This window comes from Cololabis saira, chromosome 6 (genome assembly GCF_033807715.1).
Source record: "Cololabis saira isolate AMF1-May2022 chromosome 6, fColSai1.1, whole genome shotgun sequence".
NCBI classification, from domain to species: Eukaryota; Metazoa; Chordata; class Actinopteri; order Beloniformes; family Belonidae; genus Cololabis; species Cololabis saira.
In genome coordinates, this window is record NC_084592.1 from 26,721,455 (window position 1) to 26,746,139 (window position 24,685).

The following is a 24,685-nucleotide window of genomic DNA, read 5'->3' on the forward strand; positions in this document are numbered from 1 at the left end:
TTTCGGGCATGACCCCAAGAGACTTTTCTTTAAGTTGCCCCATGATACAGTTGTGTACCGATTTTCGTGCATGTACGTCAAACCGTATCGTGGGGCTTGAGGCACAAAGTTTTCAAGGGGGCGCTGTTGAGCCATTTTGCCACGCCCATAAATGCAAACCATTAAATATAAAATTTTTCGCCAGGCCTGACTTGGGTGCAAAATTTGGTGACTTTTTGGGCACGTTTAGGGGGGGAAAAAGGCCCTCCTTTCGTCAGAAAAATAATAACGCAAAGAATTCCTACAGATACAATAGGGCCTTCGCACTGAAGGTGCTCGGGCCCTAATAAAAATTCCTGCAAATACAATAGGGCCTTCGCACTGCAAGTGCTCGGGCCCTAATAAAAGGTTGATTAGCATCACCAATATATCATTTTAATAATAATAAAATACATATTCTTCTGTAGAAATTAACAAAGTACAACATAAATTATTTTGTGGTAATTCCATAAGAATGTCCAATATTTTTCTAATAGAAAATAAAATTCTCCTTTTTAAAAGGAACCAAGCACTCAAAATTAAAACTATGTCAGCCAGTGACAAATCCAATCAGGTCAAATCCAATCAAACTGTTTATTTTGAAAATTGGCAACCCTTATCCTTTGATGAAATATCTACTTGACAAGTATTCCAAGTTCCCTGTTGTCGTCTTCTACTGAAATGTAACATACTTTCTGGCGTTCGTATCGCTTTGGGGCCATTTTTACTATTGACTGCTGGCTTACGCATGTTGCTATGCAACGTGTATAAGCTACGCAACGTGACGTAATTTGTGACCACTGGATTAGTTTGGAAAATTTGCAAACAATTGCAAGGAATTGAAACACTGGGAACCGGTTCTGAACAATACCTGCATTTACCAGATTGCAAATATATACAGTGGCAAGAACAAGTATTGTAACCCTTTTGAATAAGCTGGTTTTCTGTTGCATTAAAACACATGTGCTCCAGCTTATAACACATCATTATAGTTTCTCTTTTCTTTATTGAACACACCCAGAAAGCATTCAGAGTAGAAGGAAAAGGAAAAGAAAGTGGCTAATTAAAGACAGTAGTTGGCATGCCTGGATTCAAAACATGGTTTTAAAGTAAACCATGTTTCACAATAAGAACATTTCTGTAAGGATACAATCAAGAGATGTGATCTGCAAAGGCTTGAAATAAAGATAAAGGCATCTCAGAGCTTATCTTTATCTATCATTCCAAAGTTAAACAAACTGCATCTTTCCAGTAGTTACAGTAAGTATGATTTGTGTTTGCGTTTCTGCCTGAGAGCTTTGACTACTGGCAATCCTCAAAGGGATGAATGAATTCCAAAAGTTCACCAGAATATCCGTCAGGATAATGTTAGTGCAGCTGTACGTCAGTCGAGGCTTAGTAGACGCTGGGTGAACCAACAGGACGACGAGCCTAAGCGTTGAAGTAAATCCCCCAATATTGGCTTTAGAAACAGAAAATCCACATTAAGAAGGGGCCAGTCCTCAACCTCATACCGATGCTGTGATTGATGTCCAGAGAACCGTTCACACCGGGCGACCTACAAACGTGTCTGAGCTGAAGCAGTTTTGCAAATAGAAGTGGTTCTGCATTGTTGAGCAGAACTGATCCAGGGCTACTGAAAGTGCTTGCTTGAAGTTATTGCTATCAAGAACAAAAACCAACTACATTTCAACTCCAAGGGTTCACTTATTCTTCCCACCAGCATTGTTAATGTTTAATAGGTGAGATCAATAAAGACACTTGTCTTGGAGTTCAGATTACATTTTATAAGTAATGCTGAAAAACAGTTTATTCCAAGGTGCTCACGTACATTTTCTTTCCTCTGTATGTGTTAAGACATGTCCTCACGGTGAATTCAGCCCTACAAACAACCTACTTATTGACTTTATTTTTTCAATTCAATGACTTAATTTCAAAATGCTAAAATTAGTTTTTGAGGAAATGGTCACAGCCAGTTTGGTTTCAGTTGGCAAACCTGTTCTGTTACCATGATACCGCTACACTATTATTTTCATTCTCTAAACATTCTCACTTCAGACAGACACTTGGTTTATATAATCTCACTGATATAGTATATCAGTTATACTAATTAGAAACCTTGCTCGGTTTCTTTTGTTTTGTTTGTTTAATAGCTGCCTAAAACTGGAGTTTTACTTCAAAATTTGAAGCTAATTTCAGCACTTATCACCTAAAACAATAGTGTTTTTTTACTCAGCTAACTTAATTCCTTCCATTCAAAATATACACCCTCGTTAAATTTAGCAAATCATTAATCTGACTGCTGGGACCCCAAATTGGAGTATTTGAGGGTATAAATAATGTGGGTTTAAATAATGGATGGACGGTTGAATGGAAGTTCATTCATCTGTTGTCTTCTCTTCTCTCTTCTCGTCAGAAGTCGTCAGTTTTTCATCCTGACCAACAATACTAAAGTCATGGATATTGAGGACTATTCAAATGGGTGTCTCTCCGTGGAGTTTAGACACCTGGTAAAGCCATATACTCACTATCAAGTTTGTGTATTTAAGGATTTAAGGCTTCTGACTCTGAGTTTGTGATCCACAGCAGCTCAAGGAGAAGAAATACATCAATGGCACGAAGGGGAATGAGGTAAGAAATGGCAACAAACTCCTCTCTTATTCTGCTGAACTTTTAGGCTACTTCAAGTGTGTTTGTGAATCATTTTCGGTGTCTGATTCTAAAGTTGGTGTTCACACTGGTCCGTAGATGTTAATGCACAACAACAACAACAACAACAGCAAAAAAGTTCTATGGTCTGATTGGGACATACAGTATGTGTGGTGTATTTTGCAGGGCCTGCTCTCTGTGACGGAAGAACTTCACTCCCTCAGTTTTGAGGCTTGCTTTATGGTGCAGGGCCTCAACATCGATCTGGAGGTCAGCAACCATGTTGATGCGGTTTTCTTTATTTTTATCTTCGTATTTGAAGGTTTCTCTCTGTTATGTATGTTGTATGTGGTTTTAGTTTTTATTTTTTCCACCCCAGACATGTTCCTTGCCGCTAGTGGTGATTTCCAATGTGAGCCAGCTACCTGGAGGCTGGGCATCCATCATGTGGTATAACCTCCTGACTGATGAGCCGAGGGTGAGCTCTCACACTCTCACACTCTCACACTCTCACACTTTGACGATATGCTCTCCCTCTCATTTGACAGTTTTGTCGGATTCATTTAGCTCAAATTAAAACAGTTTGATGCTGAAGTTCACAATAAATGTAACTTTAAATAAGGTTTCTGCCATAATATTCGGAGGGGTTTCTTTATAAATCATCCTTTGAAGGCAAAACTGGTGATAACATCCTTGTTGAATCACTCTTTCGTGCAGTATTTTTTGAACCAAATACTTCCAATCTTCGGTCCCTTTAATGGAGTGTGGATCTACCTAAATCTGCATTTTCCATGCTGGACAGCCTTCTTACCTCCACCGTCCATTTCCGTCTTCCCCTTGCTCTTCTGTAGAACTTGGCGTTCTTTGGGAACCCTGCCCGGGCCAACTGGAGCCAGCTCTCGGAGGTCCTCAGCTGGCAGTTCTCCACCTTTGCTGGCCGAGGCCTCAACAAAGACCAGCTTTCCATGCTGGGAGAAAAGCTTTTGGGTGTGCCATTTACTTGACATTGTGGATGTATATGTTTGTTTGTTTTCATATAAAAAGAAAATAAGAGAAACTATTTCTGATGTAATTTTTTTTCTTTAGTTTTCGATTTAAAGATACTGTAACAGTTTCTTTCCTGGCTGTTATGTGGTTTAGTGCAATAATGTATTCTATTTTCTCTGTTTCTGTAGGTCAACATTCATCCTGTGGTGATTATCAAGTCTCCTGGTCTAAGTTTTCTAAGGTAACACCTCCGATGTGAGAGTGCTGTCTCGTGGTCAATGAGAAATCACATTTTGTGACTCTTGCTGCATTGTTGATTCTGGTCAATTTCCAGTTAACATTTTCATTTGATCTCATGAATAAAGATGACATTTAGATGCCATTGTATCCCTTTCTATGTGTCCTCTACCCACGAAGGAGAATATTCTAGGAAAACCCTTCAGTTTCTGGATGTGGCTGGACTCAATCCTGGAGCTCATCAAAAAGCACCTGCTGCCAGTCTGGAATGAAAAGTAAATCACTTTCATCAATCATCATTATGTCTCACCTATCACTCTTTCAACACCCGTTTCATTTATGTTTCCCACTAAATTTTTAATGGCCCTGGTGTAAAACACAATTAAGAGCATTTTTAGAGGGACAAAGTAAGTGGTGTAACAGACATGCTGCACCGTCTCTCTCATCAGTATCACAATATTGTCGGTCGATGTTTTGTCAACGCAGCGGATTCATATGCCCCCAAGTGGTCAGAGGTGGTATTGCTAGATAGAGTGGCTTTGATGTTCTGCATATTCCTGCAAATTGTGGGAGTTTTGGTATTTTGTTTCTGCTTATTACGACCAATCTTTCAAAAAACAATAACTGTAATCCCTGTATTTAATTCACTATGTTTGAGAAGACACAATGTGTCATTGTTAGGCTCTCAACTGATCCACTAATGACAGTTTGAAGACACTTGAGGGAATAGAAATTGACATTTTGACATCCTCTCTGAATGCATTCTTAGAGTTTTTTTAGTTATATGGGCACCATTGTCACCATGAATAGGGTTCATGAGTTTTGTTTGACGGCTCTCTTACCGTTGCAATCAGAAGTTTACATACACATAGTTGAGTAAAGGCATTTTTTTCTGACGGAGAAATATTTATTTGACTACTTTCCTCAAAGTCTGAACCTTACATAAAATCGGTTGAGTGTTACCAAAACAAGTCTGAGAATTCTTCATGATAATGTTTTGGCATTAAAAGCTTCTGAGAGGTTAACTGACATCATTTCAGTTTATTAGAAGCTCATCTGTGGACGTATGTTCAGGCGTCTGCCAACACAAGAGCTTCATTGCATGACATCACAAGAAAATCAAAAGAAATCACCCAAGACATGAGGAAAAGAGTCATGGACCTTTACAAGCTTGGTTCACCTTAAACACAATTTACATAGGCAATGCAAGTTTATGTATATAGCACAATTCAACACAAGGTAGTTCAAAGTGCTTTACATCAACATTAAAAGCGGCAAGACATAATTAGACAGTAAATAACAAATAAAATTGTTGCTGAAAACTAAGGGCAGTAGAGTACCGCAGGTACACATCTCATTTGCGGTTTTTAGAAAATATTTAATTTAAGAGCATGCTTAAATACCAAATAAATGAAATAAAATGATAAGAAAAGAAATAAAATAATAAAAAGCGCAAGTTGTTGAAAATAAGGCCAGTAGAGTACAGCAGGTAAGTATTTAATTTAGGAGTAAGCTTCAGTAAACAGTAATGTTTTTAGGCCTGATTTAAAGGAGCTGACAGTTGGAGCAGACCTCAGGTCTACAGGAAGTTTGTTCCACCGGTGAGGAGCAGAATAACTGAACGCTGCCTCACCTTGCTTGGTTCTGGACCTACCTACTGAAAATGAATGCATGAATAAGTTTTTCCATGTCTTGTTTAGACAGAATCCCCTTAATTCTAGCAATGTTTTTCAGGTGTTAATAGGCAGATTTAGTGATAAACGTTAGATGGCTGTTGAAGTTCAGGTCTGAGTCAATAATTACACCAAGATTTCTGGCTTGATTCGTAGCTGTCAATGACATGGAGCCAAGGTGAGCGCTGATCTTTTCCCTTTCATTTTTAGGGCCAAAAATGATCATCTCTGTCTTTTCTGCATTTAGCTGGAGAAGATTCTAGCACATCCGCCCATTGATTTGATGAATACAGTTACTCAATGAGAGTAGGGGACTGTAGTCATGTGGTGACACTGAAATATAGAGTTGTGTGTCATCGGTATAAGTATGGTAGGAAATGTTGTGATGTTCCATAATCTGAGCTAGGGGTAGCATATAGATGTTGAATAGAAGCGGTCCGAGAATGGACCCTTGAGGAACCCCACATGTGATCTTGGTTCTCTCAGACTCATGGTTTCCAATTGACACAAAAAAGGCCCTATCTTGCAAGAAAGATTTGAACCATTGAAGCACAGTGCGGGTAAGTCCCACCCACTTGTTATGATCAACTGTGTCATACATACATACGTCTGAAGGTCTAAGTTTCTTCAGTTCAAACATTGATATGCAAGTGTTTGGAGGAAGAAAGATGAAGCTTGGAGGCCTCAGGGTGCCATTCACCAACCGTGAAGTATGGGAGAGGCATCATCATGGTCTACCTCACCAATTCGAAGAAGATTATGTGGATTCATTGAGGCAACATGTTAAGACATTTACCAACAAGTTAACGCTGAGGCACGGATGACTTTTTCAAATGGACTGTGTCCACAAGCATACCTCCAAATTAGATTCAAAGTGGCTCAAGGACAACAAATAAATCATAAAATGATGAAAATGTGTTGGTGGCACTGAAAAAGCATGTGCAAGCAAAAAACCTTTTCTGTGGCAGTTTAAACCTCCTAACCTGTGGGTAAAATGGTGTCACCCTTAAATTGTTAACAGTATCCCAAAATTTGAAAGAAAAGCAACAGGAAAAACCCTAAATGCAATGCTTTTTTTAAAAGAGATTATTCTTTTCCACTTCTTCCAACACCATCTCTGCAGCTACATCATGGGCTTTGTGAGTAAGGAGATGGAGCGCGCTCTGCTGAAAGACAGAGAGCCAGGGACCTTCCTTTTACGCTTCAGTGAGAGCCACCTGGGAGGAATCACTTTCACGTGGGTGGAGCACAGTGAGAATGGTGAGGCTGCAAAAATACAAATGTATACAGAACTGTATTTACAAAAATGTTTATTTGGTTAAATAATGGTTAATGTTTTTTCTCATCAACTTTTTTATTTTTGTATTTCAGGCCTGCAGCACTTTGCGAAAACATTAGTACATGTCAATGAAAAAATAATAATATTTCCAACAGATGATGGCAGTGGCTCGGTGGATAAGCTCAGTTGTGTGTGGAAGTGTATACGGCCAGAGCACTGAACTCACATTGCCCCTTGCACAATCATCAGATTATTATGGAGGACCAAAACTGACATAATTAAAAATAAATAAGAAATATATATATTTTGTTTTTCCTTTTCCTTATACATGCATTCCTTGTTTTTACATTCTCTCATCTCATCTTTTTACTTTACCTTATGCATTTCTGCCGTATTAGGCAAATGAGGAGGGCTGCCCTTCTTGGTCCAGCTCCTCAATGATTGGTCAATAAACGAGAAGAAGTAGAATCCTTTCCGTTTATTGACCAATTCTACTACCCTTCTTGGAGCTGGACCAAGAAGGGTAGCCTTAAATTAAGCTTTGAAAAACTTAATTTACTGATTTTTTTTGGAATGTGTTGCAGACCTAAAATTCAAAATGAACATATATTTAAAAAAAAATGTTGTTTTTGCATTTTCTGATTTCGGGTTTATGAGGGTTTTTGCAACAAGCTGCCAAACTGTTACTTCATCCTCTTTGTTTCTCTCAATGACAGGTGAAATCAAGTTCAACTCAGTGGAGCCCTACACTAAAAACCGACTCAGCGCTCTCCCGTTTGCCGACATCATACGAGACTACAAAGTGATCTCTGATGGGGTTGTCCCGGAAAACCCGCTCAAGTTCCTTTACCCTGACATTCCCAAAAACGATGCATTCGGACGCCTCTACAACAGTCAGCCCAGCAAAGGTAGGAAAATTCAATCTAGTATTGCTAGGCGCAAAGAAACTTGGCCCCAATGTTAATGTTTTTTGTATCCCTGTTCATTTTCCAGTGCACCCATACATACCATCCACCCTTATCCCCATCTCAGAACTGCGGTGAGTTCTTTGTTCTTAATGTTTAATGTTATTTTTAGTTGCAAAATGTGTTTGGGGGCTTCTTGTGGTTTTTTTTTTTTTCATCTTTCATGTTTTATTGAAGGCTTGCAATATACAAACAATGTACAACAATCAGTCATTTCAGTTCACAACCTGTGCAACATCAGCAGCACAGTGCACAGTCATGCATCATTAACAACAACAACAAATGACAGTTAAAGAAAAAGTTAGAAAAATAAATAAATAAATAGAATAAATAAATGAATACATAAAAGAAACAAAACATTGGTGTGACAGACTTCATAATATCTTGCATAAAATGAGAATTATATTTGTGACAGTTTAATGATTGAAAATCTCAGAATGGATATCCATCATTGATAGGGGCTTCTTGTGTTGAAAGCCTGTTTTCAAAAATTGTGACATCATCTGTGAATTCACATATCAGGCATAGGTCCTAACTGTGACATCACCTTGAGATCACAGAGGAGTTTGACTTCACCTGTGCCTGACCTAAAACATCCATATATCCACCTTTGTTATTTTCTGTCCCATGTAGCCGTTTTTAATTAATTGATTGAGATATGAATTGCTGTATAATTTAAATGTTTCCAGCAACCTTGTCTTTGAAAAAAGATGTAACCTCTAGTTGCAGCGCAAAGTATGGTTCTTTAGGAGGGAAATCAACTCTAAGTAATGGCTATCCACACAAAATTTAAATCATGTGCCTTGAAATACCTGAAAAAAGTCCAAAGTTGATATTTCATAAGATAAAAGAAAGTATGTAATGATAAGTTTCAGATTGAAAGATCCGGTTAAATTCCTTTAAATTGTACATGCAACCACGCCACCTGCTGATGTAAAGTGCTACCTACATTGTCCTTCTGTTTTTTAGGTAGGAAATGTAGGACTTGGATTTTTATGTTGTCAATAAAACAACTGGTACATGCTAGCATCCGTGTAGGTTGCCTTTAAGTCAGTTTACTGAGCAAAATATGTTTAAGCAGCCACTAGCCAAGGTTTCAGTTTTCTACTGGTGTTCCTTATGACGTGCTGTGGCACATTTGAACTGTGGGTAAAGGGTTCTGACAATCGACATACAACGTTACAAACAGGCCTTCCCACTCATTTTACCTTGATATTTAGTTATGGCACGCCTCTAAAACAGTTTGTGTGCCATTCAGGAGAGAATGTTTAAATGAACTAGAAAAACATCCATCTACCGTTTGATATTTATAAACAACTCCCATTGTTTGTTAGTCCCCTAATTTATATGTTCCTTCGCCTGTTGCTATTGCAGCTCAAATGCGAGTGCCACACCACCTTCTTGTCAGTCTCCTGAGCCCCCAATGACTCCTGGGGAGTTCGACATGCTCAATGAGCATCTGTGCTTCGACATTGACACTGTAAGTTTGCATGCACTGCCCTCTGTACTGCAAGATTAATTATATTAAATGAAATTCACTGACAAAGCAAAACTAACACCGAATTGATCCAACCAACAGTAATTATTATTATTGTTGTGATTCAGTCCAAATCCTGAGATATTTACTACTTTATGAGATATGATCACATCCATGAGTCACATCGCTGCACATATTTACGTAGCAAATAAAACTGTACTTTTAACCTCTGCTTGAAAAAAGTGTGACATCACTAAAGTGAACAGTCAGTCAGAATCAGAAACCCTCAATGGGCAAAGACAGCTTCTCCGAGTCTGAGCAGTTTCCAAAAGAAGTTTAGATGACTTTAATCTTGATTTTTGGATTGTATTGAGGAGTCCTCCTGATGCTCTGCTGCTAATATTGTTTTCCTTCTTTTGCTTCACAGATGAACTCTCCATATTCAGAGTAAAGCACGATGAAACATGCAAGACTGTACAGCTGCCTCTGCTCCATGTCAATATCCTAATTGTTGCAAAACAGACTTGGCTTTGTTCAAAGAGATTTTGTTTATTTTTATTCATTACATATTCTGTTGTTAAAGTTTAATTGTCTTATAACCATAATGTTTTCATTAAATTTTTTTTATACCAGTCTGTTTTGATTATCAGTGATGTCTATAGACCCGTTTTTTCGACTGTGATGTTACACAAAGACATGCAACATTGTTCCACCAAGTTCTGTGAGCATATAAAGCCCCTGAGAGTCGAGCTCCACCGTATCTTCAAGACGTCATATTTTCATATCTTCCCATGGGAACACTTCACTTTCATGCTTCCATAAATTAGTAATTTAAAACTTTTCTTTTTGATTGTCTCCGCTGCAGTTTGCTTGCCCATGCTTGCTGAGGGCAGGCGAATTAACTAAATACACGATATGATGCCATCATGGACTGGATTATATGAATACAGTCATTTTGAACTAGTTTGAACTGGGACACCACAGTGGCATGGTTAGCACTCATAATGAGAAAGATCCTGCTTCAAATGCAGTACAAAAAAGGAGAAACCACCAGTTGTTTTCTGACGACATAAAGAAATTATAACAAATTTGATTGGATTGGCCTGTATTTAACAGGATTTGTACTGAACTTGTTGCTTTATCTATAACTCAAGAGGACTTTAAATGAGAGATGGTACCATACATTTTTTTAACCTTATTACATTGTATTTACAGTGTTTTGATAGATCCATTACACTCCACCATTTATTGATACAGTAAATAAGCTTGCTTGCTACCTATCATCAATTAAGATGAACTGGAGTGTCTATAGGCAACAATTTGGTAAGACAATAGAGGTTTGGTGCTTTTGTTTTGACAGCAGCCGGAAATCAAATATCTGCAAAGAACCGCTGCCTGTGAAGTGTGAAACATAAAACTTGAAAATACTTGACAGTGTTTCTGGAGAGTCACGTGATTCCTGGAGAGTGACGCACTTGGTGCTTGCTAAGACAAGTCTGCCCTGCTGAAGTTTCCCCCTTGATCCATTTCCTCGTTCAACTCTGTGATAAAATTCACGTATCAGAATCAAAGGGTGTAGGCCTATTATACAAATGCCGTAGATAACGTTCAACAGCATTTTTATGACTTTTTTTCACCTTTGCTTCATTTTTGCAATCTCTGAAAGATATAAGAGCTGAATATGTTTGGGATCAATGTCTTGTTGCATGACATTCATTTTGGCCAAACTTAGCTGTGACTCTACAGTAGCTTTTCTGGAGATTCAGTGATTCCTGGAGAACGATGCAGAAACATTGAAAAATAGTCAGCTCTGTTGTGTATGTTGATCCTCCTTGTATTAAATAGGCCTACTCCCTTTCCTCATGAAACAGTGTGGAAAAAAGAGCACATGAGTGAGAGTGGGGCCACACATGCAAAACTGCTATAAATAACACCTAATTATTTATTTACAGGGTGATGCATGAACCCCTGATAAAAAATTTTAGGATAAAGGTCCACATTTTTTACTTCATTGTGCTATCCCTGAAATATAAAAGAAAGAGATGCAAGAAAATGTCAAAGTATTCGAACTGTTTAAAAACGATATGCAGCATAAAAGCAACCACAGAAGGAAATCCCCACTCTGTCTTTAAGAGCTCCATCTGATTAAACCCTCTGTTGTATTGTTGCAGTTCTCTCACTTCCTCAATAGAGTCCCACACCCCTTCAAAGTCGTCCTTGTAAGCATGTTGTTTCTCTATGATGCAGCCTACATTTTTTGTCTTTACACAACGATCCATGAAAAAACTTGGCAAAACAGCATTTTGTCAGCTTTTTATGGTTGATCCTTTTAGTCTACATCCTCTTTATTATTCCCACCGTTTTATAATATACATATACATATATATTTTATTATATAATAAAAATAATTATCTATTTTGTTTAAGAAATACAACCTCAGATGAACAACAGCACATGACACATAATTTCATAATGTCATAATTTATGTACCAAAACTTAGAATGCAATAGCTGTTAGTAAACACTTCATGATTCAGTTGCATGCAGGAGAGGTGTTGGCCGCAATAGCTTGAAATGATTGTTTTCTGTAGGACATAATGAACCTCTCACATCATTTTTGGGACATTTTGGAATAACTTTCTTTACAAAGTTCCATTGAGATTTGTTATTCTAGCCACATCTCCCATCCATCACAGCATTTCGTGGCTTTAAGGGCCTGGACTTGGACTGGGCCATTTCATCCTTTCATCATTTAGATTTACTGTGGTTCTTGGGAACATTTTCTTGTTGGTTGATTCCAGTTTTGGCCAAGGCAATGTCACACAGATGACCTCGGATTTTATGGACCAAATCACCACCACTTCTCCACCACCATGCTTGACATTAGGTTTCAGTTGTTTGTACTGTATACTGTGTTTGTTTTTCACCAAATGTGGTTTATGAACAAATGTTTTCACTTTGGTCTTCTTTTTTTTTGTTTAGATTTGACTGATTTTATGTAGATTTTATTTTTTCAGAGGTCTTGTGGTAAAGTCAGCTGCAACTTTGTAAACATAAACCATACTGAGTTCTTAAATAAAGGTGTAATACTTGTTCAATGTATTTCTAATTGTATTGTCATGAACTGTTGAAGCAGCACCAAGGAACTTTTGCCATTTTTAAAAGATTATTATAATTAAAGTTATTATCGGTTTAAGAAAAACAAATACGATTAATCCTGCCATTAAGCTTGAAAAGTGCAGCAGCGGAAGTGAATATGTGATGATTGTCTACTTGACTCATGTCTGCGCTGATTTCTCGGGAATGACGCGGGTTGTTGCGCGTTCTCGTGCGCGTTCCCGCGGATAAAAGCGGCGCGTCCTGGTCCTGCCTCTTTATTCACAACCTGATCAGCTGTCCTGTACTTACAGTCTGTGTGAGTGGATTCCTGACTGTTTTTCACTTTATTTGAAAACGACAACAGCCACGAGGTAAGTAATCTTCCTGCATTCAAAGAAAAACATAGAAAGCGTTGTTTCCCCCCCCCCCCCCCCTTAATGCTTCTTAATTGAAACTGTTATTGCGTGAAGTTTCCTCCGATTATCGTCAACCTTGCAATAGTTTAGCTACTTTTGTCATATAATATCTCTAAAAAGAAAAGGACAGGCAAAAAATAATAGCTAATTAAAAAAAATCTTGGTATTCTCGCCTTTTCATTGAGACATAACACACACATGCCAATTCACTGTCATGCCATTATACCGGAAACGCTGGTTTTTAGTTAAGTTTTGTTTTTCTGGGCGAGGACAGATGGCTCAGTGGCAGCAGCTGCTGCAGCTGGACTCTGCTCTCCAGAAGAGGATCATTCAGCTGTATGAGGGCAGGTTTCCCAGAGAGATCCGCCACTGGCTGTGTGTGTGCATCGAGAGCCAGGACTGGTAAGTTTTACTGTGCCACCCAAATATACCAATGGCATATGAATTATAAAGATAATAATACCAAAATGTCTATTAATAATATATGTCCCAGGGTTTCATCTCTGGTTACTGTATATTTCAGTTGAAAAAGATGTAGTTTTGAAGTCAAATGTAGACTTTCTGCTCCACTTTATCAGGGATTCTGCATCTGTGGATGAAAATAGAGCGATGGCCTGTTTTTATGCCCTCCTGCATGATTTGGAGGGGCAGTTAAAGCGTTCTGTGCAAGAGAACATCATATTGCAGGGACCAAACTTTTCAGGGATGCAGGAGTATTTGGTGGTAGGTCAGACATTGTATCATTTGATAAAAATAATTTGCAGAGCATGTTTATTTAATGCCTTCTCGTAATTTCATGTATATATGTTTTTTGCAGAAACAATTTGAAGACAAGCCAGTGAATTTGGCCATGCTTCTTTCTGAATGCATAAAGGAGGAAAAGAAAATCCTCGCTTCAGTCACTGCAACACAGGTGAGACCATGTAATGGATCATTACCAACTTTGTAGTTGTTTTATAGCCAAATATTAGTGATTTCAAAAAGTGCGGAAATAAAGAAATATATTTCATTTTTGTCAGGCCTACAGCGATCAAGGAATGCAGCAAAATTGGAGGGAGTTGGACAACAAAGTCACTGAACTGAAAGGGCAGATTTCGGTAAAATATCTTGGATTTAAGCATTCTTAGTCATCTTTAAGAAAACATGCCTGATAGTGTCTTCATTTCTGAACTTTCAATGTAATCCAGGATTTAAAGAAGGGAATCAAGACACTGGAGGGTCGGAATGAAAACCTTGACTTTATACAGAAGACCTGGCAAACCACAGGTATGACAGGAAATACACAGAAGCAAGAAGTGCAAATAAAGCAAGTGTCTTACCGGTATTTGTGTTTATATCTCATTTGTTACAACCAGTGGAGCAGAATGCCAGACTGACTCAGTCTCAGGCGGTTATGGAAGAGGAGTGTCGGAAACAGGCGATCTTCATTGCACAAACACAGGAGGTTGGTAAATTTTAAGAAAGCTTCTCACAGATCAGTTCAATTTGCTTTAAAAAGGGAATTAAGACAGTGAGGGGTCGGAATGTATTTTCTGGGAGGGAGAAAAGTTTCCAGCGCCCTTGCATGTGTTCCCATCTTACAAGATTGCAGCATAATGGGTAAGGTTTAACTTGCTGGAAAAATAAAACCATAAAGCTAAAGTTTATTGGTTCATATTATCTCCTAATAATTTGTTGTGTCAGTAAATTAAAAAAAATAGTTTGGTCAGCTTGTTTTTGAAACATTTTGCCATTAGATTGCTCTATGAAACTGCTTTTTCATAAATAAAGAATAGTCAAATGGAAACGTCACTTTGCCCAAATAATAATGACAAACAAGACTGCAATATTAGTCTATGCTTTTTCCAAATAAGTTAAAAATAAGACAATTTCCAATCATCTTTTTACAACAATAGTAATAAAGTTAAATCTGTACAAAGAAGACATCACCATATAAGAAGCTGTATTAAACATGACTTTTACTGCATAATTTTTCAAAAATAACAATGAATTACAACTTGTGTAAAAGGAAGGAAGAAGTGCAGGTATTTGGTAAAAAATAGCAAATAGTTTTACTTGGAAGCACCATTTTTTTGGCGGCAAAAAGCCTGTTTCCATTGCACATCTTTTGTAGTTGCTGAAACAGCAGTTGTCTCTCTGGCACAAAAAGTTGCCTTTGTAAAAACGGGAGGGGTCACACACCCTACTCAATAATACCACTCTGATAATAGTTGCAGTTCACGACCACATGTAAATAAGTAAATATGATAATATCAAGTCAAATTATTTTTAACATATTAATTATTTTATAATCTTTACAATTATTAATGTATTAATGGACATTTTTGCATTAAAAAATAAAATAAGATGACATCTAATCAGCCTGGGAGGCATTCATTTCTTTTTTAATTGTGTTGCAGAATGTGCTGCAGCAGCTAGTGAATGTTTTAAATCCGGCAGCCCAGATTGTGTCGACCCTCACTGATGTGGAGCTGCCAGAGTGGAAGCGGAGACAGCAGCTAGCCTGCATCGGAAGTCCAACGGACACCTGCCTCTCCAACCTTGAGAAGTGGTAAGAATACTTTGGTTTAATATTTAACCATAGTAAAATAACTTTGCAAATATACAAGATGTGTGTCTGCCCCAGCTTTAATACTTTACTATAATGTATGTGTGTGTATTATTATCATTTTTATGCAGGTTTACAACTATCACTGAGGTGCTATTTGCGGTGCGCGAACAACTGCAGAAACTGCAAGACCAGAACAACAAATACAGCAGCTCTAACGCCTGCAGCCTCAATAATTCTCTTCCAGAGATTGAGATATTTACTCTCTCCTTGATAACGAATCTTCTCACAAAGTGAGACTTGTATCACTATCAGAACTAGTAAAATTGATCAAATGCTGCAAGAGAAGTCAAATGTTTATATGTGCTGTTGTGCTTGTGCATTGCAGTGCTCTGGTGGTTGAGAAGCAGCCCGCCATGCAGAGCTTGCCACACCGACCTCTGATACTGAAGACCGGGGTGCGCATCAAAGCGACAATAAGGTAAAGCTGCACTTAAAACAGAGTTAAAGTTGCCATATTGTGCTCATTTTCAGTTTAATTTTAGTTCCTGGAACCTCAAAAGTAGAGATGCACTTCCTGCCGTTGGGAGGAAGTGACGTGTCACAGCAACAGTAGCAGCACCGCTCCGCTATTTCCCGTTTATCCTGGCCGAAACAAGATGACATTATATAATATTATTATATATGAATATTATAATATTAATATTATATAATGATATTATTATACTTAATATTATACTTATGACATATACGTATCACTTAGCAACCAAACACCGCTGCATTGCATTGTGGGAAGTTTCTGCTTAGCTAGTGTCCATCAATCCACACTAATACATTTCTCCGGAATGAGTATGGAAAGCGCATACTATTGAGTATGTTCTAATATTTCGGACGCACTGAAAAATCTCACATACTGTTTTTGCATACTCATCAGGGTGGAAGTATGCAATTTCGGACGCAGCCTTAGACTCAGCTAACAAAGAGTAAGTGTAGCTTACTAGCTTAAGCTTCCTGTGGCGGTTTGTTGTTGTAAACGTCATCTGATTGGCCCGCTTTGAACTATTATTTTCCGATCTCCAATCAAAACCGATAGGGGCATTATGGGGCCGATACCGATCGGTTGCCGATCGATCGGTGCATCTCTACTCAAAAGTAGTGACTACTAGACTCAGGTGAACACAGGTGTAAAATGCATCTTCTGTCTTTTCATTTTTCTTTCTCAGGTTCTTGGCAAACCTTCCTGATTTCAAGTACATCCTCAAGGTCAAACCTGTATTTAACAAGTAAGTCAGACCTGTCTGAACCTGACCCTAATTTGAGAAGCAATCTCCCTCTTTTTAATTTTTGACTTTGTAACCTTTTTCTCCATGATCCTTAAAATAAGGGATGTTGAAGCGACTATGGCAACCAATGGGTAGGTGCACAGAAAACTCCTATGTAAGCTGATTTATTTCCTGGAATAAATTGCCATAAATCAGCATGACCTTTTTGTTGTAGGTTTCGCCTCTTTGATTTCACCAGAGATAACAGTAAAGTGATGGATGTGGACACACCAGTTGGAGGCTTGATGGCAGAATTTGGTCACATGGTATAAAACTCCACAAACTGATTAACTCTTCAATTCTGAACCAACAGTGTTGAAAGACAGTAAATCCCCTTTTTGAATTGAGGTTTAAGTCATATTACCTAATGAAACAACAGCTTCGTAATTTATAAATGGTATGTAAACACTATTTAACTTTGCAATTGCATCACACTATAACCTGACATTTTCTCTCTTTTTGTTTTATTTATAGTCACTCAAGGAAAGAAAAGCAAAAACTAAAGGTTCATGTGAGGTAAGAGAAATCATTTGGAAGTAAATTATTTGTTGATATTAACAAATATTACAGTGGAATATGTAAAAAGCTTAACAAAGCCCAGATTTCATCGTCATGACAAAACCATAAACTTATGTTGGAGATATTTCCTTTGTCTGCGAAGTCTTTGCGTGTCCAAAGAAAAGGTTTTTATTTGCTTATTTCACTCAAACTACTATTGCAGTCAATCTGAGAATATTTAAATGTACAGATGAGATCCATAATATATAAACTTCTTATAATATATATATAATATAATATATATCTCCATATAATATTAATATGGAGTACCTCCTACAGTTCATCTTGTATGTTCAGCAGAAATTACACTGATGGTGATTTTGAAAAGTGAAAAAGAGCTATATTTGTGAAAACAGTTTATGTGCACCATACTTTGCTAACATATGTCTCTATGTAGTACACATCTCTCAGGTCGACATGTGCCGACTTTGATAGAGTTCTTACATGCTACATATCCACAATTAGGGTGCATTAGTCAGCCAGGACCAGTTTGAACCAGCTAAATCTATTCATCTCTTGTTGCTCAGATTGTTTAAAAACCATGAAATGAGCATTAGATGAGTTTACAAGGGATGACGTCAAACTCAGTGTTTGGCAGTTGGCGACTGCAAGAAGTCCTGATAAAATTACTTTCCACAATCTGTGCAGCAAACAAGTTTTGGAGAATTTAGATGCTCAAGAGACTCACACATCGTAGCACACTCTGATTTTGTCTGTTGTAAAGCCCATGAGTGGCCAAGGCATCAGTGCACTTAATATATATATATATATATATATATATATATATATATATATATATATATATATATATATATATATATATATATATATATATATATATATATATATATATATATATATGGTTTGCATTGGGTTGGCATGAGCATTTAAGGTATAGTCTATCGTGTGCTTTTCGTTCACATGTCGGAAAATAAAACTTGATGAAATTTAGTGAAAGGAATAATTGAAACCCAGATGAAGAAGATAAAGCTACAAATGGGGTGATGGGCAATTAAACAGTCAACTCAGGTATCTGAGTTCTGTGTGAAGTTAGGATTTATTGTTTCCACATCAGAACCTTGGCATATTTCATTTTTTCTTCAACACCACAGCATTGAACTGACATGTGTTAGTGTTTTCCCCGAGTATGTACATCATGATGCAGCATTTCTTTGTCCTCCACCAGAATTATCTGGGAGTCACAGAGGAGCTCCACATCATACGGTTTGAGACGGTGTTGCAGCACGCTGGACAGAAATATAACATTAATGTGAGTGATACTTAGAGATGGGTATTACAGTGTTGCCTGCAGGTTTTTTGACTGATGGCCTCTGGTGTTGCTGCAGGCCAGCTCCCTGCCTGTGGTTGTTATCTCTGCTAGCAGTCAGGTGTCCAGCGCCTGGGCCTCCGTCATGTGGTGGAACATGTTCACCAGCGAGTCGGTGATAAATCCACTCACTTCATCACAGCAAGTAAACGCAATCATCAGCTGTTCAAAAATTGGAGGAGCCCTTACTGAAAGCAAGCCGTTTTAAAACTGTGACTTTGCCTTTCAGAACCTGTTGCTGTTTGCGGATCCTCCTCCGCTCACGTGGCAGCAGCTGTCGCAGCTTCTGAGCTGGCAGTTTTTGTCCGCCGGCCAGCGAGAGCTCGATGAGGACCAGCTCTCAATGCTGAGATGCAGATTTGTTGGTCAGTATTTGGCTACTTCCAATACACGGGCAAGAGGAATATGTGAACTTATCATAATTCACTAGGTTTTTTTGTATTAATTTCCAATAAAATGTAAGCCGCTCTTCATATAAGTCACAACAACAGACAAATGCAAAACGCTTCAACTGGTAACCAAGCTTGAGTGTATTGTGTTGAGTTTGCTTTTTCACGTTGTGTCTGTGTGTGGTACTCTGGCTCCTCCTACAGTCCAAAAACATATTTTCTTTGGTTGATTGTTGCTCCCACATGGGAATGAGTGTAAGCAAGCATGGTTGTTTGTCTCTGGGATGGATGAGTAGCTCGTTCAGAAAGTCTCATGAACGTAGCATAAAATAATAAACATCATAGTTTGGCTTAATGACGGCTGTTTTTATGCCCTGAGGAAAGATACCTGAAAGCAGAGACGTATTTACAAAGTTCTGAGGGCATACGATCTGCAACTGGTTTAAAAAAAACCTTGTTAGCAGAGTATCAAGGCAGCAAGTGGTGGAGTTCAGGTGGTGCATGATGTCATCCAGGTTCTTATGAGTGATTGGACAAAACTGTGTTTCTCTTATTGGACACAAAGGTGGCACATATACCTCTAGCATAGGAGCACTGACTGACTGTCTGATTTTATGAATCGTGTCAGTAAAGAAAGAGGCAAATTCACATTGGATAGAAGTTGAGGGTCCACTGACTCGGGGGGGTTTGTTAGCCTGTCAACAGTAATGAACAAAATGCATGCATTATTATTGTTTTTGGCAATGATGCAATGTACAGAGCTACTAACTGAAATTGTTTTTTTTACAGTATAAAAGCCATGTTTTAGGACCATTTAATAATATCCATGCTAATCTAAAACAAGTAGGTCATGTGTCTTAATAACAAATATCAGTTGATATATTAATATCCATTAAAATAAAGAAGGAAATCATTGTTTTTAATCTGCTGGATCTCAATTGGGTCATTTGATACACTTAAGGCCACTTTTGTAGCACTCCCTCTTCCTCTTGATCTTTGGATCTGAGTGATATCTGGTTGTGGTCGAAATAATACACTCCGTAATGTGAGCTATACATTATCAGGAGTCGCCGATGGTTTTCACATAATGGGATGTGACGTGGTTTAGTCAGAGATCAATCATGCCACCGTTCAGCTGTGATCAAGTCGTAGTTCATGTTGGTTATTGACTTTCTATTTTTCCGTTTTCTGCAGCACAGCAGACAGGTGTCAACATTACCTATAGATGTGATTGTCGCTAAATGTGTCACACCAAAAGCATCAACATACAACTTAAATTTTTTCCCACCTTTTAACTAGACAATTGAATGCTTGTCATAATTACTACATAAAAACATTTACATTTAAATGTTTCTTACCCACATTCATATTGGTGCTGATTCACGAGATGTGAATTAACCCCTGATAAATGTCAGTTTTAAGTCTCAGGCAGCCCTTCTCCTCCACCTCTATTACAAAAATAACTACATCACCACCCCTTTACCTCTATATGTGAGCGCACAAACTGAAAGGGAGATTTCTTTCTTTTGACACTTTATTTTTGTTACAGATGGGGCTGAGGACCTGGTGCACTGGAGCAAGTTCTCAAAGGTGAGTGTTGAGGATCTTTTTTGGGGGGGGCATGCATCACACAGTTACTGCTTGTAGAGTTTGTGTATGCACATGTGTTAAAGGGTGTTTCCAGATCAGACCCTGTTACTTTCCCTGGATGAAAAACTTGGGTTTAACCTGTGCTGGGTAGTGTAAATGTAGTGCATGTTATTGCCTCCCTGGTGCCTGGAGCTGAATTGTGGGGAGGGAAGAGCTGACGACTCTGCTGTCTGTATGGTTGGTCTCACTGGCTTTACCAGCGTTGGAAGAGCTGGCTGATGCAGCGCTGGGTGCAGGAGATGGAGCCGGTGCAGGATCCATACTACACTGAATAACAACAGGATTTTTAGAGTGGCTTTCCCCAAATCGTGTAACAAAAAACAAAATATGACTAGTCCAGCCTTACTCTGCCTCTCGTGATGTTGGGGTTGTTGACTGCATAAAACTTATTTCTAACACTCTTCAGTTTATTTGTGCCCTGAGCTTCATTTCCTGCAGAGCACCCCAGATTTAGGTAATAAACATGGGGTATCCAGAATTGTAAAGGGGGGTAAAGTTTGTATAAAGCATATTAAGAGATTATCAGTGGAAATCATGGATGAAAACCCTTGAAACCCAAGAATTTACTGTCATTCTGCTAAAATACAAGAATGAAGTGAGTTTCTCAGCACAAAATAGAAAAAATAAATGATAAAGATCAAAATTGTAAACAATAAAAAAGGGAAGCTCTTTGCATAATAATTCAGCTGTCAGGTATAAGACTCATTTTTCGAGTGAGAGCTAAGTGAACCACAGATTATACTGCATCATCAGTGGGGCTGTTCTACCTGATGAAGGTCCACACCATCATTGGAACAGGTGTGATGGTGACAGTCCTCAGGTATGTAGGTCCCAAACCCTTATACAGGTAAGGGTGTCAGGAAGAGACTGATCCCTGGGGGGAGTCTTTGTCACCCTTGTTGTAATCAGTACGTACAAATCAGTCCTGAGTATCACCTCCAACCACTGATTCTGCAGGGGGCCATTTTTTACAGTAAGAGTTTTAATTGTAGACAGACGGATTTGACAGATAACTGCTGAATGATGCCAAGGACCAAATTGATTTTTTCAGCTCCCACCCTGTCCATAATCTGATGTCTTATGCCTTCTGTGTTTAGGTGAATATTGTGGGTAATGTAGTTCACAGTGGTAAAGTGAACGAAATAACAGTGTGTTTTTATGATGTTGCCTCTGTTTTAGAGAAAACCAAGTCAGCTCTAGACCAAGCTTCTTAGTATCTTACATGGATTTTTTTTTTGTTGCTTTGTTGTTCTTGTGTGTTAGGATGAAAGTACCTGGATTTGGATCGATGCCATTTTAGATCTGATCAAGAAACACTTGGCTGATCATTGGAGGGATGGGTGAGACATCCGACCATCAAATCATTGTTAAGACTACGTGATTAAAGAGCACGGATCCACCGTCACTTGCCAGTTAACTAAAATGTATTTTCCAAACTTACATTTCAGATTAATTATGGGGTTCATTAGCAGACAAAAAACAAAGCTCCTGTTGAAGAGCAAAGAAACTGGGACCTTTCTGCTCCGCTTCAGCGAGACCAACAAAGACGGCGCTATCACCTTCAGCTGGGTTGATCATTCCAATGAAGGTACTGTACGTTTCTTTTATGCATGTTAAAACCTTTCAACTAGCAGTTGCAGTGAATGAAATTGGTTCACACACACACACACACACACACACACACACACACACACACACACACACACACACACACACACACACACACACACACACACACACACACACACACACACACACACACACTATTCCTATTTCTGTGAGACTCCACAACTCCACTCCTGCAGTCATTTGTTGTTAAAGACCCCTTTAACTACAAATTTGTGAAATAATTGTGCATAGATAATCATATCTTTGTGCAGTTACACTACTGTAACCACCACTAACATGCCATGTATTCAATTTATTTCAAATTTACATATTTAGATTTTTGTCACGTTACTTTTCTCTGTGTGGTGTCCTGCAGAGACTCGTGTGCACGCAGTGGAGCCCTTCACCAAGCAGGAGCTGTCATCGCTCTCTCTGGCTGACACTATCAACACGTACACTCTCACAACACAGGGAAAGAGCAATTATCCTCTGCTCTATCTTTACCCTGACATCCCCAAGGACACTGCCTTTGGACACTACTACAAATGTCCAGGTATTGTTACTTCCTTTTTTCTTCCTATTCTGAACCCAATATACTATTCATCTTGGGCTGGGCATTTGACTTCTAAGGAGCAGATATCGACTGAAGCACCTCACACTTTCACTTTTAAATGTATAGATATTATCCAGAGATTATCCAGATTACTGGATTATGTAATGACCTTTATCCTCAACTAATTATGCAGAACCACCAGCTACTAAGAAGAAACAACGTGAATACCTCCCAAGAACACCAGCTGTTATATCAGTGTAAGATAAGTATTAAAACAAAAATGCATCGCATCACTCATGTCTTTATTGCCCCATTCTGTATAGAAAAAAATATATAAGTACTTATTTTGTTTTTTTTTCCTGACAGTGATCCTACACCACCTTCATCTCCACCCAAAGACATGGATGTGGACCCAAGCTTTGACCTAAATGTGGGTTTGAAATATAATTTATGTTTCTTCTGTGATGATTAGTTTTTTTTCCTAATGTTGGGCCAGAAAGTCAAAGCACTGAGCTGAAAGATGTTAAAATGCTTGATGGTACAGCTAGAAACCTATGTTAATATTCCGTGAGAGTTTTATATCTCATCATTATTATAAAAACAACCATGGCCACCCATGGCCTTTCACTTTGTTGAAATTCTCTGTCATGAAATGGACGTTAGAGGTTGTCTCTTCTACATCTGCCGGTCCTACCCCCTTGGAAATCAAAGCTGAATCCAGAAAAACCAAACTAGTTCTTTATATTGAATATAAACAGAATGAGGATGACCGGCCTGGCTGATATTGGAAACTAAATATTGGGTAACCTTAATCATATCCTGTTTGACCAAGTTCATTTTCAAATAAATCTTTTTCTCCTGTCTTGGCTTAAATAACATGCTTTGTCTGTTGCAGCTGAATAAATCTTGTTTTTTTCTCTCTGTAGAATGACCAGAGCCCAACGCTACAGGAGTTATTAGATGACCCTGACATAATGTGGCCATCATATCTAGAAACTCCTCAGCTGCAACTGTCACCTCAAGCTGGTTCTCCTGAACGTTTATTCTTCTAATATGTGATGGGTCACAGACTGAGCACTTAGGTTTATAAAATGCAGGGACTGCCTTTTTATATTATTTAAAGGTGCAGTAATGTATACTGTAGATGAAGCAAGCATGATTAAAAAGAAATCATAGTCACAAATGAATCTAGAGAAAGCAAGTTGCTTGATTTTACAGTACAATATTGCTTGACATTGTTCACTATGTAAAAGCATTTTATAATTGCAATTTATTTGATATTGGTGGTGTTTCTCCATCATGTTTCTCTACAATTGTTTTGCTGTTTTTTTGCTGTGTTCTTTTGTACTATGCTGTAATAAAGATTTATTTTATTATATATATATATTATAATTTGAATGCATTCTTTTGTCAAGAAAAAAAGCATTGGACAGTACTGAGTTTAGGATGTAACTAAGTTATTGTCATCTTCATTGGTCTCATATCTTTATATAACTGAGATATGACTTACACCCATAAAAGAGATCTGGCTCAAAGGAGCTGGATTTGATTTGATTTGAGGAGGTGGGACATGGGGAGCATTCCCTAAAAGAGACTTGCAACTACACCTGCTGCAAAAGGAGGTTCTGGAAAGTCTCTCTCCTTCATTTTGTCTTATTTCTGTAGATACTGAGTTACATTATACCAACAAAACCTGATGTGACCACGTCACCTCTTGTAAAGAGACAAAAAGAAGCCTTACCCGATGTATTCAATTATGCAACGTTATTAATAATTCAGGACAAAATCAGTATCGTGTATAAAATACCAGAGAATAGAAGAGTCTGGAAAGTTGGATCAGCCTTGCAGCTCATCTCATGGGGTCTCTGGTGACCCAGCAAACAATCCACTCAGTACAACACAAAGTTTTACTGTTGCACACAACTTCTGGC

The 24,685-nt window shown here is 38.3% G+C and overlaps 1 protein-coding gene across 1 annotated transcript in view; it reads left to right on the forward strand.

Moving 5' to 3' along the window:
• stat1b (signal transducer and activator of transcription 1b) overlaps nucleotides 1–24,101 on the forward strand; it is a 38,814-nt gene extending 14,713 nt beyond the window's left edge. Inside the window, exons 13-48 of the mRNA XM_061722926.1 lie at nucleotides 2,435–2,528; nucleotides 2,605–2,649; nucleotides 2,854–2,937; nucleotides 3,047–3,145; nucleotides 3,519–3,654; nucleotides 3,843–3,895; nucleotides 4,072–4,166; nucleotides 6,688–6,824; nucleotides 7,560–7,751; nucleotides 7,837–7,882; nucleotides 9,183–9,288; nucleotides 11,457–11,512; nucleotides 12,695–12,753; nucleotides 13,063–13,201; nucleotides 13,378–13,522; nucleotides 13,617–13,712; nucleotides 13,819–13,896; nucleotides 13,987–14,065; nucleotides 14,155–14,243; nucleotides 15,199–15,350; nucleotides 15,479–15,640; nucleotides 15,736–15,828; nucleotides 16,571–16,630; nucleotides 16,732–16,761; nucleotides 16,845–16,935; nucleotides 17,144–17,185; nucleotides 18,414–18,497; nucleotides 18,574–18,699; nucleotides 18,784–18,919; nucleotides 20,493–20,533; nucleotides 21,857–21,933; nucleotides 22,042–22,181; nucleotides 22,578–22,754; nucleotides 22,948–23,011; nucleotides 23,121–23,184; nucleotides 23,681–24,101. Coding sequence (XP_061578910.1) covers nucleotides 2,435–2,528; nucleotides 2,605–2,649; nucleotides 2,854–2,937; nucleotides 3,047–3,145; nucleotides 3,519–3,654; nucleotides 3,843–3,895; nucleotides 4,072–4,166; nucleotides 6,688–6,824; nucleotides 7,560–7,751; nucleotides 7,837–7,882; nucleotides 9,183–9,288; nucleotides 11,457–11,512; nucleotides 12,695–12,753; nucleotides 13,063–13,201; nucleotides 13,378–13,522; nucleotides 13,617–13,712; nucleotides 13,819–13,896; nucleotides 13,987–14,065; nucleotides 14,155–14,243; nucleotides 15,199–15,350; nucleotides 15,479–15,640; nucleotides 15,736–15,828; nucleotides 16,571–16,630; nucleotides 16,732–16,761; nucleotides 16,845–16,935; nucleotides 17,144–17,185; nucleotides 18,414–18,497; nucleotides 18,574–18,699; nucleotides 18,784–18,919; nucleotides 20,493–20,533; nucleotides 21,857–21,933; nucleotides 22,042–22,181; nucleotides 22,578–22,754; nucleotides 22,948–23,011; nucleotides 23,121–23,184; nucleotides 23,681–23,806 — 3,493 coding nt within the window. The 3' untranslated portion in view covers nucleotides 23,807–24,101. The remainder of the gene's footprint in view (nucleotides 1–2,434; nucleotides 2,529–2,604; nucleotides 2,650–2,853; nucleotides 2,938–3,046; nucleotides 3,146–3,518; nucleotides 3,655–3,842; nucleotides 3,896–4,071; nucleotides 4,167–6,687; nucleotides 6,825–7,559; nucleotides 7,752–7,836; nucleotides 7,883–9,182; nucleotides 9,289–11,456; nucleotides 11,513–12,694; nucleotides 12,754–13,062; nucleotides 13,202–13,377; nucleotides 13,523–13,616; nucleotides 13,713–13,818; nucleotides 13,897–13,986; nucleotides 14,066–14,154; nucleotides 14,244–15,198; nucleotides 15,351–15,478; nucleotides 15,641–15,735; nucleotides 15,829–16,570; nucleotides 16,631–16,731; nucleotides 16,762–16,844; nucleotides 16,936–17,143; nucleotides 17,186–18,413; nucleotides 18,498–18,573; nucleotides 18,700–18,783; nucleotides 18,920–20,492; nucleotides 20,534–21,856; nucleotides 21,934–22,041; nucleotides 22,182–22,577; nucleotides 22,755–22,947; nucleotides 23,012–23,120; nucleotides 23,185–23,680) is intronic.
• The last annotated feature ends 584 nt before the right edge of the window (nucleotides 24,102–24,685 follow it).